At 47.2% G+C, this 15743-nt stretch overlaps 1 protein-coding gene across 2 annotated transcripts in view; it reads left to right on the forward strand.

The window, feature by feature from the left end:
* The window catches only part of znf423 (zinc finger protein 423), a 137044-nt gene that overhangs the window by 58481 nt on the left and 62820 nt on the right, over positions 1-15743 (forward strand). For both annotated transcript variants that reach the window (XM_035157464.2, XM_035157465.2), the window contains exons 4-18: positions 5607-5784; positions 6324-6448; positions 6654-6735; positions 6853-6928; positions 7030-7307; positions 7397-7680; positions 7774-8154; positions 8228-8409; positions 8926-9465; positions 9583-9733; positions 9912-10475; positions 10563-10747; positions 11183-11616; positions 11902-12115; positions 14026-14110. In XM_035157464.2, the coding sequence (XP_035013355.2) occupies positions 5607-5784; positions 6324-6448; positions 6654-6735; positions 6853-6928; positions 7030-7307; positions 7397-7680; positions 7774-8154; positions 8228-8409; positions 8926-9465; positions 9583-9733; positions 9912-10475; positions 10563-10747; positions 11183-11616; positions 11902-12115; positions 14026-14110 (3759 nt within the window). The remainder of the gene's footprint in view (positions 1-5606; positions 5785-6323; positions 6449-6653; positions 6736-6852; positions 6929-7029; positions 7308-7396; positions 7681-7773; positions 8155-8227; positions 8410-8925; positions 9466-9582; positions 9734-9911; positions 10476-10562; positions 10748-11182; positions 11617-11901; positions 12116-14025; positions 14111-15743) is intronic.

Here is a 15743-nt window from a genome sequence, read left to right on the forward strand (position 1 = left end):
GTGTGTTACATCATCCATTCAAGAAAACTTACTTTCTCTTGTCAAAAACATTTATTTAAACACCACTTCTTCCATCCTCCTAATAAACGTCTGAATAGACTCAAGCCTGAAAACAAATGTAAACATTAATCTCCCAACAGATTAAGTTGGACATTTATGCACATGAAGACATTTTCTCTGTATAAAAATGCATCAGTGTTTCTCTTTATTCTCTGCAGCAGATTTATTTCTTTTCCATGCACACAACAGGTAGTTTCAGCCAAACACTCTGACTGGTCCAAATTAACTTTCCCACTGTGCAATTCCCATAATGCACGGCAGCCAGTAAGCTTATCGGTTGCCATGCCAACTCTTTTTTTTTTTTTTGTATTCTCCTGTCCTGCTATCTCAGCTCCCTCTGTTTAGTAATTGTGAAAATCTTCGGGTGTAATGGCAGCAGTTGTTCAGACAGTGAGGGGTTCATTACTTCATTGTTTTGGACTGCTTCATCCAAGTACAACACAGTAAAGTAATAACTGGCTCTTACTCTTTAAAACACAAATCATGCAATTTATTAGTGGAACGTAACTAGATTCAGGCGGCTCCCCTTGCTATTATCTTAACCCACAGGATGTTCTTTACAAAAATAAAAGTGGAGGTGGAGAGATGATGACAACGAAGTGTTTGTCAGGTCAGTTTTTCATTACCCTTCACATAGTATTGGATATTGAATTTGACTCTTAATTGTGTTAGTCTGTGTGTTTGCATGTGTGCCTCTCTCTGTGTGTGTGTGTGAGTGAGAGGGAGAGCAGGAGTGTGTGCTGGGCTGCCCAGAGTGAGCCAAGGGTGGAAGTTGTTTTTCTGCCCCCTATTGTGAGTCTGGGGCTGTGTGTGTGTGTGTGTGTGTGTGTGATTTTGTGTGTGTGTGCGCGCACGCCTGGGGCAGCCTGGGGCCATCGGAGGGGGCCTGGGGAGCAGTGGAAGAAGGGATGAAGCAAGAGAGGGATGGAGGTCAGCGGGGGTCTCGCTGGGAAAGGTGCAGGTCTGGGCTGATGGCCAAGCAGAAAGGTGGAAAGGAGAGTTTCATAGTCAGATGGGGGCGAGGAGGGGGTGGAAGTGAGGGAGCGGGAAGGGGAGGTGGGGGAGAGAAAGAGAGGCTGAAAGGTGGATTAAAGCAGGTACACAGCGAAACGCACGGTGAACACGTTCGTTTAGCCTCGGATATTTCCTGAAACACATATTTCCGGAACCGACTTACATAACGGTTTAGTTTGACAACATATTTTGTGTTGGCATGTTTGACACTTTTATGAAATCACACTTTATTATTCACGTTACTCTCACGTTTAACCCGTCGTGTTGCGTGTTATTCGTGGTTAATGTGTACCGTGTATTTTTCTGCGTGTATCTGAGCGTTGACGGCGTTTTGCCTCTCGCTGCCGCTGCTCTGGGAGCCCGAACACTCCTCGTGCTGCGATCAGCTGAGCCGCTTTAATTCAAACATCAAAGCCAACAGAAGAGCGAGAGACGGAGAGATTGTGTTTCCATTTCAGGCGTTTAGCCGACGCTGTTATCCAGAGCGAGCTAATTGAACTCGTGTTCCTGGGTGTCGATACCGTGTCAGGCCGTTTGAGTCTTCAACTCCAGTTTGTCACTTTTTCGCACCAACAAGAATTTGGATCGCAACGTTTCAAATATCGCTGAAGCTAAAAAATTTAAATTAAGTTTAATTTATTCGGAGCACTTTCTTGTAAACTCGCCTGCTTTGATATATTTTCCCCTCAGTGTGACAGTCATGACAAAGTTACGGAGTTTGAGTAGCTGGGGGAGAGTAGACGGGGGAGGAAGAAACATAAAGAGAGATTGATCAGCGTGTGTGTCTCTTCATTAGAGTGTTTCACCAAGGCTGCGTCCTCCACACGTTGCCACACTGTCGGGCCTATTAGAGAGAGACGCAGGGAGTGTGTGTGTTGTTTGTTTGTGTGTGTGTGTGTGTGTCTGTCTGTGTGTGTGTGTGTGTGTGTGTTGTTTCAGGTCTGTTCAAGTCCTCTCTGGTCTTTTCAATTTCTTTTCACAAAACCTTACGTTCCTCTCCTCTCCCGTCTTCTCTTTCATCCCACCATCTCTTTCCCCTCCTCTGGAGTTCAGAGTCCGTCCATCTGGAACAGCCGCCCCTTCCCACCCCCCTCTCCCCCCTATAGTCCCGTCCAGGCCCAGACACGGGGGTGAAGGCCAACATCAGTAGGGGAAAAACTGTCGGAGAGAGACAGTGGGACGGAGGGAGAGATGTAGGCGCTATAATGAGTAACAACATGAAAGCTGACGGAGGGAGGGAGCGAGGGAGGGAGGTGGAGGAAGAGAGATGAAGACAGAAGAGTAGAGGGACTGCTGGGGACAGAGGGAGGGATGAAGGGTAGAGGGAATGGACGGGAAAGGAGAAGACTGTAGAGTGAGAGATAAAGCGGGAGTGGAGCGGCTGGGGCCCTGTGGTACTCCGCTCCGCTCCTCTCGTTCGTTTCCCGTCCGCCGGAGAAGAACAGAATGGAGGAGGAGACGGGGGTAGGAACAGCGTGTGCTGGCGTCCGCCTGCTCCTGCCTGTTCCTCCTTTCTTTTCCCCCAACTTCTCTTTCTCCCTCTGTTTTTCCTCCAATCACCCCTCCCCCCCACCTCCCCCCTTCATCCATCCTGCTCATCTCCTCTCCTCTCGAGGATTCTTCTCTAATTTAACTTTTCATTGAAATTTTCTCCGCTCCCCCCTCCCCATCCTCCAGCTTCTCCCAGTTTGCCGTCCGGCCTTGTCTTGCCAGGTCCCCTCGCGCCCGGCTGACAAAGGCGCCGTTAAAAAGCCGTGTGATCCTCCATTTTAGCGCCAGCCACGCTAGTCAGAGGATTAGGGCTCTTTAATGACGCTAATCTCTCCTCCCCTTCTTTCTCAACACCCCTCCATCCCCTCCCTCAAAAAGTGATTTCTCCCTCTTGCACTGACTGAATCTGTGTCTTGTTCAATGTCTCTTTTTCTTTCCCTCGCTCCACTTCCCCACCTCCTGAAACGTTGCCATTCAATTTACTGGTACTGGTTTTCCACATAATGGTCCACATGTGTTCGGACCAGCACTGTTTTTACTGGGGTTCGTTTACTCTTTTCCTCTTCTTTTCTTTTTCTAACATGCTGTTGTCGTTTCTCTTTTCTTTGCTTGAACATTTTGGTTTGGGTAAAACTCAAAAGGTCTTTCTCAGGCTAAACAAAAAGACTTGTATCCTGTTGAGAGAACAGCAGTGGGTGACTGGATGTCTTATAGATGCACTAACACCACCAGCCTTAACCCATATAGATGCTCTATTTACTATTGGATTCCTGTTTGGTGCCATCGGATTCAGACGTGTGTAGATGTCACTTCCATGGAGTGGAATGATTTCTTCCTTACGATGAAGCAATGTTGTGAGGCAGAAAAATCAATAGCACATAAAAGACGTGTTTCTGTTTCTCTGTAAAGCTGCTTCAGCTTGTTTGAGGGTAATTATGACAGAGGAGAGTCTAAACACATGATGGATGATGTGAGTGTTTACATTGACAGTCCCCTTGTGAAACCAGATTGGAATTCACTAGATCTGGATTTTCACCTGCACACTGCACTCATAGATATTTTCATCAAGATCCATTCATCAATTCTCTGAGAAATCAATATTGGAAAAGGTCCTATCGCACAATGTGGATCCTCCCAGATTTAATGGCTTTCTTATTTGGGTCATTTCATGGTAGTCATGCAAACAAACAAACCAACGCAGACGAGAACAGTTGATCCACATTCACATCGAACACTGTGGACTGACGTTAAACAATAAAAAAGTAAAGAAACTAAGAACAATGAGGACGTGTGCTGCTTTGCAGAAGGTGGAATTCACCCTATCCTGGAGTTTGACCTCACTTCCTCTGGTCCTGGTCCACAGACGTCTTCCCCCAGTGGACAGGACGACTTGGTGTAGTGGAGTGATTGTTCCTTCTTGGTCCTATCGGGTCCTAAATTTCACAGAGCGACCACAGACGAGGGTTCAGCCACATCCTATAGGTTTCATTCTGCTTCTCCTCCATCTGTCTCTCTCTCTTTCATCATCTCTCTCTGTCTCTTACTGTTAGGCTCCATGTTGATATCTCTATTCCTTATATTTTCTCAAGCCTCTTTATTTTCCCTACTTGCTTTCAGTCAAATTTATAATTCATGCTTTTACATTGTGTGTGTGTGTGTGTGTTTTTTTTTTTTAAAACCAAAACCCCCCTGCAGAGTTCTATTTGCTCATCCCAGTGCCTACATCTTCCTGGTGATCGATTCATCACAAGAATCTGTTTTCCACCCCCTCTCTGCGAGGCGTAATACACAGTAGACTACACACACACACACACACACACACACACACACACACACACACACACACACACACACACACACACAGTAAGGATTGTGGTAGGAGTTGGCTGAGGTAAAACGTTGTGTGCTTTGGAGAGGTTTCTAAAATTACCAGGAGAAGCTTCTCTTCTGGACATACGTCTGTGTTGGCACAAGTCACCTCGAACTTTCCCCACTCGTCGTGCCGTCTCGCTCCTCCTCCAGTTTGTCTCTCTGATTAGTCGCCGGCCCCCGGTTGATACAGATATCAGATAAAAGCAAAAAGAAAACCCGGCCTCCCCCTTTTCCTCTCAACTCCTCTCGCCTTTACATTTTCCAGGCAAACACTAAATGGCCTCACTGTGCCGCTTCACAGAGGAGCACAAAGACGAACAGAACAATATCAAGCATTATTCAGCCCCCTCCTTTGTCGCCTCCAATCCATTCTGAAGTGTCTATTAAAGGAGTCATGGCCTTTCTGTCGCCTCTGTGCCAGACTACACAGTAGGAGAAAAAAAGAGAGGGAGAGAGAGAGAGGAAGGGGGGGTGGAGGAAGGAAAAGAGCAATGCATAATCTCCTATGTTTGACAGATAAAGGGAGTGAATATCGCCATCTTTCCGCTCCGCTCTCCACATCTCCTAATCGCTTTTCCAACATTTCAATCTGCCTGGGCCCTAATGAAAATATGATGAGGCGGATCTATGGTCCTCGGGGAGGGATGGAGGGATAGGAGGGGAGGGGAGGCGAGGGGAGGGATGGAGCGAGGGATGGCTGCAGAGGGAGGATGAACGGAGAGAAAATACACTCTGTCCTTATTTCTGGGCTCCGCCGGGGATACATAGTTCTTGGAGCTTTCTATTTAGATGTTGCTGCTACCGGAGTCTCTCTCTCTCTTTCTCTCTTCTGTTCTATTCTCCCTTTATCTCTGCCATCCTCTGTATTCTTGTGTGGAACCGGGATAAATGTGTTTGTTTTTCTGTATATATCCTCTTTTTTCTCCCATTTGAACTCCCACAGGCCGCCTCTCTCGCCTTTTACCTTCCAAGAGACGTGCAACTTCTTAATCATTGTAATGCTGCAGGTTTTACCCCCAGTTTGTCTTTCTGCGCTCACCTGTCTCCTTTTATAAACCTGCAGCGGCGCACAGAACAAACCGCATCTGTGTGTTTTTTATCCATTTATCTGCAGACGATTTGAATATATCCCTTTTACATTTTCCGTGTCTGCCTCCCTCTCTCGTCAGACGGTGAAGATGACCCAGCAGGACTGTCCTGGGTGCCGTCCTCTCCCTCCAGCAAAGACGTGGCCTCGCCCTCTCAGATGCCCGACGGCTGCTGCGACCTCGGCATGGCCACCGGTGGCGAGGAGGAAGGAGGCGCCGGTCTGCCGTACCCCTGCCAGTTCTGTGACAAGTCCTTCAGGTATCAAACTCGCACGTTTGCTGCAGACGTCAACTTGGTGCACTGACACGCACTTTGTGTCGTGCACAATTACACCGATGCCATAGTTGGCTGTTTAGTTTCATTCCTCTCATGAATATCAATAAGTACGTAAATACACTGTATTCTCAATATTGCCATGGTAACATGGGCCACCAAGGCAAACCGTAAAAAGAATGAGGTGAATACATTTCTCATGTGCGTCTCCAGGGAGTAACGCGAGACCCACTTTAAGAACAGCTGTCACACACACCATGAAGTCATCGTCGTCATTTTCCACACGACTCTTTGTTCCTATGTGTTCCTGTGAAGTGACCAGATGACTGGCAGCAGGGAATGTGTTTCTCTCTTTCTTTCTTTTAAATAAATGATCTACTTTTATTTATTTTGGTAAGAATGTTTGCTCTTGTTGCTTTCGGTTATTTTACCCTTTAAATTACCACCAAAATAAAATAATAAGTGTAATATTTGCTGTCATGAGTCTTCACATAACGAGTGTTTGTCATCATCCCTCCCTGCAGTCGTCTGAGCTACCTAAAGCGTCACGAGCAGATCCACAGCGACAAGCTGCCGTTCAAGTGCACCTTCTGCAGCCGCCTGTTCAAACACAAGAGGAGCAGAGACCGACACGTCAAACTCCACACAGGTAACACCACCAAGTCCACAGTGTTTGGAAATTTGGTGCATTTACTTCCCGACTGGTTCTAATCAGTAAAGACTCGATGTTGTTGTATCACCAAACCTCAGAATGAGTCGTGTGAGTTTTGGTCTGTGGGTTCTAGCTGTGTCGGATATTTGTTTTATCCCTGATGAAGCTTTTCTCTGCCGCTGCCGCCTCTGTCTGTCTTCAGGAGACAAGAAGTACAGTTGTCAGGAGTGTGAAGCTGCGTTCTCTCGCTCTGATCACCTGAAGATCCACCTCAAGACGCACAGGTCACTGCCTCTCATCTCGTCACCATGAAATCTGCTCTTAAAATATCTTTAGAGTCTTGCTTGATTTTTGTGAGTCTGATTTCTTACTAATTTTATTTTTCTAATTCAAACCTTCAGCTCCAGCAAACCTTTTAAGTGCAGCGTGTGCAAGCGCGGCTTCTCCTCCACCTCGTCGCTGCAGAGCCACATGCAGGTGAGTTGATTCAGAGGAAAAACTGTCAATGAGACACAGCTTACTGCCGTCGTATGAAACACCTTTTGTATTTTACAACACCTTCCTGACTATTTTCTCAGGCTCACCGCAAGAACAGAGAGCATCTTGCACTGAGGAGCGAGAGGGACGGAGGCAAGAAGGGAGGAGTAGACATTGACCTGGACCAGGACCTGTATATGTGTGATTACTGCGAGGAGACGTTCAGCCAGACGGACGAGCTGGAGAAACACGTCCTGACCAGACACCCCCAGCTGTCGGACAGAGCCGACTTGCAATGCATCCACTGTCCGGAGATCTTTCTCGACGAGGCTTCTCTCCTCACACATATTGAAACACAGCATGCCAACCGCAAACACAAGTACTGCCGAGCTTCTCCTCTTTATCGAACCTCTGATTTTTAATTAATGTAAAACGCTGTAATTGAACTTAAATGCTCCGTTTCCCCAGATGTCCAGTGTGTTCGGAGCAGTTCCCGTCTGTGGAGGACGTCTACTGCCACCTCGACAGCCATCGCCAGCCGGACTCCTCCAATCACAGCGCTGCCAGCCCCGACCCCGCGCTGGGCAGCGTGGCCTCAATGAGCTCAGCCACTCCAGACTCCAGCGCCAGCCTGGAGAGAGGGTCCACACCGGACTCTACGCTAAAACCCATCCAGGTCAGTGAGCGAGGACGGAGAAGAGGCACCGACACGGTGGAAGAGATTGGGATAAGCCTGGTTCATCAAGCTGGAGGTAGGACAGTCACTCATCTACAGAGTTCAACCAGTTCATACACGTCTCTGTGTTTTCCTAAACACGCAGTTCTTCATCTCTCCATCTCTACAGGTGGAGGATTGAATTGGAGTAAATTAACGTACTCTTGCCCTTACTGCTCAAAAAGAGACTTCCACAGTCTGGCGGTGTTGGAGATCCATTTGAAGACCATCCATGCAGATAAGCCGCAGCAGAGCCACACGTGTCAGCTCTGCCTGGACACCCTGCCAACACTCTACAATCTCAACGAACATGTGCGCAAGGCTCACCGGGCCAGCGGCGGCACCGTCAACACAGCGCCGGCAGCTTTTCCTCTGCTGCAGTTCACTAACGTCACAGCGTTCCACTGCAACTACTGTCCGGACATGTTCGGGGACATCAACTCCCTGCAAGAGCACATCCGAGTGTCCCACTGCCTGCCCGGTGGGATCGTGGCAGGATCCACCACTTTAGGTATGTTTCACTCCTCCTCAACAAAATGTGAGCGTCGATCAGGGTACGATCTAACTCACCTCTTCCATCCCAGAAGGGAACCACGCGTTCTTCTGCAACCAGTGCTCCATGGGATTCCTGACAGAGTCGTCACTGACGGAGCACATTCAGCAGACGCACTGCTCCTCAGCTCTCGGGGGCGGAGGACTGTCTGGAGGATCCGTGGCCAAACTGGAGTCTCCCGTTCTGCAGTCTGCGTCTCAGTCCTTCATGGAGGTGAGTTAGTGTAGGTTATTCACAACAACCTGTGGATCAGAGTTGATAAGAGGTGAATATAATGGAGCTGCTGCACCTGTCTCATCACGTGTTGAAGCTGAGGCTGCAGTTAATGAGTCTGCAGAATGAGTGTGCATCTCGCCTCCGGACCCCATGGTTCATGCTGTGCTCAAAACATAATTGGAATCAGATGGGAGTTGCAGACAGTTAATATCCTGGTTTTTCGCCACAGGTGCTGGGTAACAATTATATTGACAAAAAAAAGAAAAAACTCTTCCTTTTATTTGCATATTTTATATATGATTTCTCTGTTCTCATAAACTTTGTCTTCAAATATCAATAAGACACTTTTTATGCTGGTGATTATAATTTATGGCCTGTGCTCGTGTTTGCCTCTTTTCTTTCCTCTGTCATCCTTTCTTTATATTTCCTCTTTTCTCCTTCTCTCAGAAATAACAAATGTATGTCAACGTACAATAATCTGAAAGAAAGTAAATAGCTGTTGTCCATGTACAGGTTTACTCCTGCCCTTACTGCACCAATTCTCCCATCTTCGGCTCACTCCTCAAGCTCACCAAGCACATAAAGGAGAACCACAAGAACATCCCGCTCGCTAACAACAAGCGGCAGGCGAAGGTCGCGGACTTGAGCCCAGCCTCCTCGGACGTGGAGATCTCCTCCCCGAAGCGCCACAGACTTGGGGGGGACTCCACTCCCTCTATGGGGAGCAACGGGGACTACCCGTGCAACCAGTGTGACCTGCGATTTTCCAGCTTTGATGGTTTCCAGGCCCACCTGAAGTCGCACCTGGAAATGCTGCTGCGGCGCCAGTCCTGCCCCCAGTGCAGCAAGGAGGACTTTGAATCCCAGGATGCATTGCTTCAGCACCTGACGGTGCACTACACCACAACATCAACCCAGTATGTGTGCGAGAGCTGCGATAAACAGTTCTCCTCCGTCGACGACCTGCAGAAACACCTGCTGGACATGCACACGTTTGTGCTCTATCACTGCACGCTCTGCCAGGAGGTGTTTGACTCCAAGGTCTCCATACAGGTGAATCCGATTTTTGTTTTTTATTTTTACAAAGAACACAGAAAGGAGAAATTGGTTTGGTAGATACATGGAAACATGAGTTAATTATCTTGAATTGCTTCTTTCTCTGTCTTCCAGGTGCATTTGGCAGTGAAGCACAGCAACGAGAAGAAGCTGTTCCGCTGCACAGCCTGTGCCTGGGACTTCAGGAAAGAGGCAGATCTTCAGATCCACGTCAAGCATAACCACCTGGGTCAGAGGTCAGGCCTCCCGGGGGGGCTCGGAGCAGGTACGGTACACCTTTTCTTTGGATCGTGGCAAAGTTTGATGAAAAGAAGTAAAATTGACGATGAAATAGAAGGAAAATATAATAAAAACAAGCAGGAGTCAACATTTACCAAAGAAAACAAAAGAAAGAGATTGTGCAGCGTTTATTTGAATCTTAATCCTGAATGTTTGTCTCACAGGACTCAAACCCCGAAAGTGCATCTTCTGCGGGGAGACGTTTGGGACAGAGGTGGAGCTCCAGTGTCACATCACCACGCACAGCAAGAAGTTCACGTGTCGCTTCTGCGGCAAAGCTTTCCACGCCATCTCCCTGCTAGAAAGACACCTGAGGGAGAAGCACTGCATCTTCGAGGGTGGCACCATCACCGGCAACGGAGGTGGCACAGGGAGCAGCAGCAGCCAGAACGGGACGCCCAACGGCCTGGCACAGTCCTCCAAGCGAGGAGGTGCAGGAGGAGGAGGAGGAGTCAGTGGAGGCAATGGAGGCGCAGTAGGTGTTGAGAGAGGAACGGTGGTGGCTGCAGAACAAGCCGACCTGCAGAACATGGTGCTAAAGAGTGGAGGAACTACCCAGGGAGGAGATACGGTGAACAGCCACGAGGCGAGCGGGGGCGAGGAGGAGCTGGACAACTCAGAGCCCATGTACGCCTGTGACATCTGCGGAGCGGCGTACACAATGGAGTCCCTCCTGCAGAACCACCGGCTGCGTGACCACAACATCCGACCGGGAGACGACGACGCCAGTAACGACTTTTCTCCAATTTGCAGTTTGTTCCATGATTATTATATTTCTTTGACGGTAAAAACAAAAATGTAATACTTTGTACCAGGTTCTCGAAAGAAGAAGGCGGACTTCATCAAAGGGAACCACAAGTGCAACGTGTGTTCCAGAACGTTCTTCTCTGAGAGTGGCCTTCGTGAGCACGCTCAGACGCACCGCGGCCCCGCAAAACACTACATGTGCCCGATCTGTGGCGAGCGCTTCCCCTCCCTGCTGACCCTCACCGAACACAAGGTACCTCAGAGAGAGAGTGAATAATGTGCGGATGCTTCACACGGTAGAAAAAACCCGCTTTTGTTTTTTCTCTTGTGTTGATTTGTTGCTTTCTGTCTTTTGATCCTGAAACTTCTTTGGCTGCTTTGAAATTTGGATCAGAAAAAATTTTAATTGTCCTCAGAGACGCAATTTATGTTGCACAACACTTCAGGAAAATGTTTGAATAGAAAGTGTTGTGTAATGCAGCTGAAGATTCTGTGACAGACTAATATATTTACAGCATCGTGATTTAATTGATAAATCAATGATTAATGATAACGATAATAAAATAAGGGCTTCCTCTACCAGCATATTGATTATTTTATTCTTCTTTCTATGCTTTGATAAGAGACCTTTTGTACTTTTACCTGTCTTTTCATATTGATGATTCCTGTGTGTGCCCCCTCTCTCCAGGTGACCCATAGTAAGAGCCTGGACACAGGAACCTGTCGAATCTGTAAAATGCCCCTGCAGAGTGAGGAGGAGTTTATAGAGCATTGCCAGATGCATCCTGACCTTCGGAACTCCCTCACCGGCTTCCGCTGTGTCGTCTGCATGCAGACCGTCACCTCCACCCTGGAGCTGAAGATCCACGGCACCTTCCACATGCAGAAGCTTTCCAGCGGCTCTACGCTTGGAGGAGGAGGAGGTGGTGGAAACGGGACAGGAGGAGGTGGAGCAGGAATAGGAGGGAACGGCTCAGCCTCTTCATCCCCTAACGGGCACCTGCAGCAGCATAAGTTGTATAAATGCGCCTTTTGCCTAAAGGAGTTCAAGAACAAAGGGGAGCTGGTGAAGCTGGATGTCAACGGCCTGCCTTATGGCCTCTGTGCAGGCTGCATGAACAGGTAGGAAGCCTCCTTATAAACCCTGTGGATGGTGGGAGGTGTTAATCTGGACACATTTAAGTAGCATATATAGCATATATACTGCTCTAGTACAACATTTTAAACATTTCCTTGATAACTGCTAAGTTACACAGGCAACAGGCAGCATCACTGGGCTGAATGGTGCTGGGTGTCATTTCTTCTTAGCTATTTGGAAACTTTGATTTGGGATTCGAAGCAGTTTTCTTGGTCATCTAGGAACGCACTAAAAAAGTCAAAACTAAAACAAATGCTCAATACAATCAGGGGCACGAACGGCCAGAGTCCGAACCAGGGAGGAGCTGCCACGCCCGGGGACATGCAGGGGGAGAAGGCCATGGTCGGGCTGAGGTGTCCAGAGTGTGGGGTGAAGTTTGAAACCTTGGAAGACCTGGAGAGTCACGTCCAGACAGATCACCCCGAGGTCAGCCCCGAAACCAGCGCAACAGGAAAGAAGGCCGAGGCTTCACCCGTACCTAAGGTGAGACAGAGCAGAGAGGGATGAATTATTTTATCAAGTTCTCCTGAAAACCTCTCAAACTGAGTCTGTGCTGTCGCTCGATTCATCGGTGAGAAACAAACTGCTCCAATGAAACTGAAAACGAGAATAATGTTTGCATTAAAAGTATTAATATCTCCAATCAGATAAAGTAAGTGAGACTGAGTGTGGTAGATGAAGCATTACACAATAGAACTGGAAGGGTTCATACTGTGGTTAACACCCAACATGTTAAAGAAAGTGAGAAAACAACTTCCTGGTTCCATTTATCTGGATCCACTCAGACATTTAATAGGAAATTCTCAATTCATGAGAATTGATTCAGACAGACAGGCAGACAGGCAGACAGACAGGCAGGCAGACAGGCACACAGACAGACAGTGTTGGCAGTGTTGCATTTAAAAGTCACAACATTTAACAGATGGAGACATTTTCAGGAATGCAAGAGTCTCAAAAATCCTGCTGACTCTTCGATTGCTGGATGTGTGTGTTTGTGTTTACTCTGTGTGTGTGTGTGTGTGTGTCATGTTGTGGGGACAGAAAGCTCCATCCGTCCATCATATATACCACATATCCTCTTAAGGGTGGTGTGGGGGGGGGCTGGATACATGCAGCGAATCGCAGTGATGACGGTTGATGATCTCATACTGTAAATCATTACATTCTAAGATGAAGTCATGTTTAAGTTCCAGTGAAGGTGAGAGTAAGACTTCAGGAAATGACTATCAGACAATGTAATCTCCTCTGAAGTGATGGAGACAAGACTGTGTGTGTGAATATGTGTGTGTGTGTGTGTGTGTGTGTGTGTGTGTGTGTGTGTGTGTGTGAAGACTTGATGCGTGCTGCTGCGTTTGTGTCTGCAGCTTGCTTACGTGTGCTTGTGTGTATGCAGCGGTGTGTCAGCTGAGCCCCACTGGGTCCTGCGGCTGGGGCGTGCTGAGGCATTGTGGGAGCTGTTCGCTCTACTTGATATTGACAGTCAGACTCCCCGGGACCTGCCGCGTGTCGTGTGTGTGTGTGTGTGTGTGTGTGAGTGAGAGTGTGTACTTGCATGCAAGCATACGTGTGTGTGTGTTGGAGATGTTCCCAGGGACCCTCTGTCTTACCTGCACCTTTGTTTCTGCTTAGTCTAACAGCACAAAGAAGACAAAGTAGGATTTGTGTGTGTGTGTGTGTGTGTCTGTGTGTGCGCGTGCACTCAGTCTAGCAGGCTGAAGCAGCACAGAGATGGTAGAAGTGGGGCCTTTGTGTATTTTGTATGTGTTTGTGCATGAGTGATCGCTGTGTGCTATGAATGGATAAGCAGAGCCTCCTCCTCAACTCTCTCTCTCTTCTCTCTCACCCTTGTTTCTCTGACTCTTCTCGCTCTCTCTCTCTCTCTCTCATTCCTTGTTTCTGTTTCATAGCTTCTTACCTGTTTCTTTTTTATGCTCTGACTTATTAATTTCTGTCTCTCTCTCTGCAGAGGTCGTGTGTGTGTGTGTTGTGTGTGCGTGTGCGTGTGCGCGTGTTGCTTGATTAGTGTGAGACCTGGTGGAGAAGTATCATATGTTGATGGTATAAATAAATGAAATAATCACTTTTACGGTAAAATGCTCTAATTCCCTTATTTCCCTATTTAAGTCTTTAAATAGTTTTACATTTGTCTGTCCAAAAAAAACAACCCACTGATAGCTCACCACTTCTTTATTTAAAATATATTCATCCAAAATGCTTCAGTGAAATGTATAACTTTATGCAAAATATTTTGTATCGATGATTTATGTGCTCGTAATGTGAATTTGTTTCAGGTTTCCCAAAGTTGTGTTTGTGTGCTTTTAAATTCAATTCAGCAGAATGTTTTTCACACGTGATGAAACTAATGTTTTTCTACGTTTGTGTTTGTTTGACAGAAAAAGACGTATCAGTGTATTAAATGCCAAATGACGTTCGAGACGGAGCGAGAGATCCAGATTCACGTCGCCAATCACATGATCGGTGAGTGAGGCGCACATCTTTCTCTTGGTGTGTGTGTGTGTGTGTGTGTTATGACTCCGAAGGTCACATCTATTCCTGTTGTCTCTTGGTTTAATAGTACATGTATGCTGCTGTTGTTCCAACACATTGGATTTGTCCCAATGTGAGAGCGGCAGGTGACAGGCGGAGCTCTGTTTGACCTGCGGCTGCCTGGAAACAGCTGCTGGGGGATTTACCACTTTACTAAGAGTCTGACAGATGGAAAAGTTCACGGAGAACATAGTAGAGAACTTGACACGTTACGTTATTCATCGAGCTTAAAAAGTAAATACTTGTTACATGAAGGAGGATAAATACAAAATTGTTTAAATACTTCTGTCCTCTAACGAACACTTGGCAACAATTGAAATTATCTTCGTAGTTCGGGCTCCATGTTCTGTCGTGAGCTTCCTCGTGCAAGTTTTTTTTTACACTCCCTACTAATTTGCTGTCTCAGCATCTCTGTCGTCATGGAGATAAACGAGGTGGATCCATGAGTGGTACTGGGGAACAAACGCTATGCTTACCTCGAACCCCCCACCCTTCGCCAGACCTGACAGGCGATCCCAGAGTCACTGATGTACTCTGAGGTGTGTGTGTGTGTGAGTGCTGACATTGCTCTGAGTCATCTAGTGATGTCTGGAGACATTAGAAGAGAGAATTGAAACTAAAGTGCAGCTGGTGTAACTTTTCCTTCTTTCCCCCGGTGGTCCACACACACACACACACACACACACACACACACACACACACACACACACACACACACACACACACACAGATACACACTTTCACACGTGCACATTCACCATCAATGTAAAAAAAACTCTCTCTACTGTCTTTTACCTGCAGTTTCTTTCTTCTTTACTCAAACACCCCCCCTTTTCATTCCTTCACTCTCTGTCCTCCGCCCGTCTGTGTGTTCCTCCTCCGACCTTCTCCTGTCAGTCGCTCACCCTTTCACAGCTCCTTCCTTTTTTCCTCCGTCCACCCCGAGCATCCTGCCAGTCATCCTGTCGTTCCTCTGCCTCGTCCGAAAGATAACTCATCATTCTCTCTGCTCCTCTCTCGCTCTTTCTATTTGCTCTATATCCCTGGATCCCCCAGCACGCACGCCACACACACACACACACACACACACACACACACACACACACACTCACACTGGTGGCGGTTTTGGGTTAATTAACGTGCTAATTGTGTGAAAGCCTAGCTCAGATTAATTATGAAATTGAGGCAGATTATTTTTAAGAGCTAGCCCAGTTCCTATTATTATTACATTTCCAACAACCCCCTGCCCCCCCCCACCCTTAAACGAAGAGTGAAGAAAATACCAGACACAGAGAAAATTACAAACCTGTGAATGTGAATTTATCGTTTCATTTGTTTCTCTTCACAGCAGATGTTTGATTTTCTTGAGCTCTGTTTTCTCCTCGCCTCAATATGTGACTTGTGATTATGAATAAAATGTTTGATTCCACACAGAGCAAAAAGATCCCTGACTTCTCTGAGGTCTCATGTATAAAGCTTCGTGTTTGAATTAACTCAGAACTGCACGAACTCTCCTCATTTACACTTTACTGTTACTCTCTCTGTATTTCCCAGTTAAATGCAG

This window comes from Hippoglossus stenolepis, chromosome 5 (genome assembly GCF_022539355.2).
Source record: "Hippoglossus stenolepis isolate QCI-W04-F060 chromosome 5, HSTE1.2, whole genome shotgun sequence".
NCBI classification, from domain to species: domain Eukaryota; kingdom Metazoa; phylum Chordata; class Actinopteri; order Pleuronectiformes; family Pleuronectidae; genus Hippoglossus; species Hippoglossus stenolepis.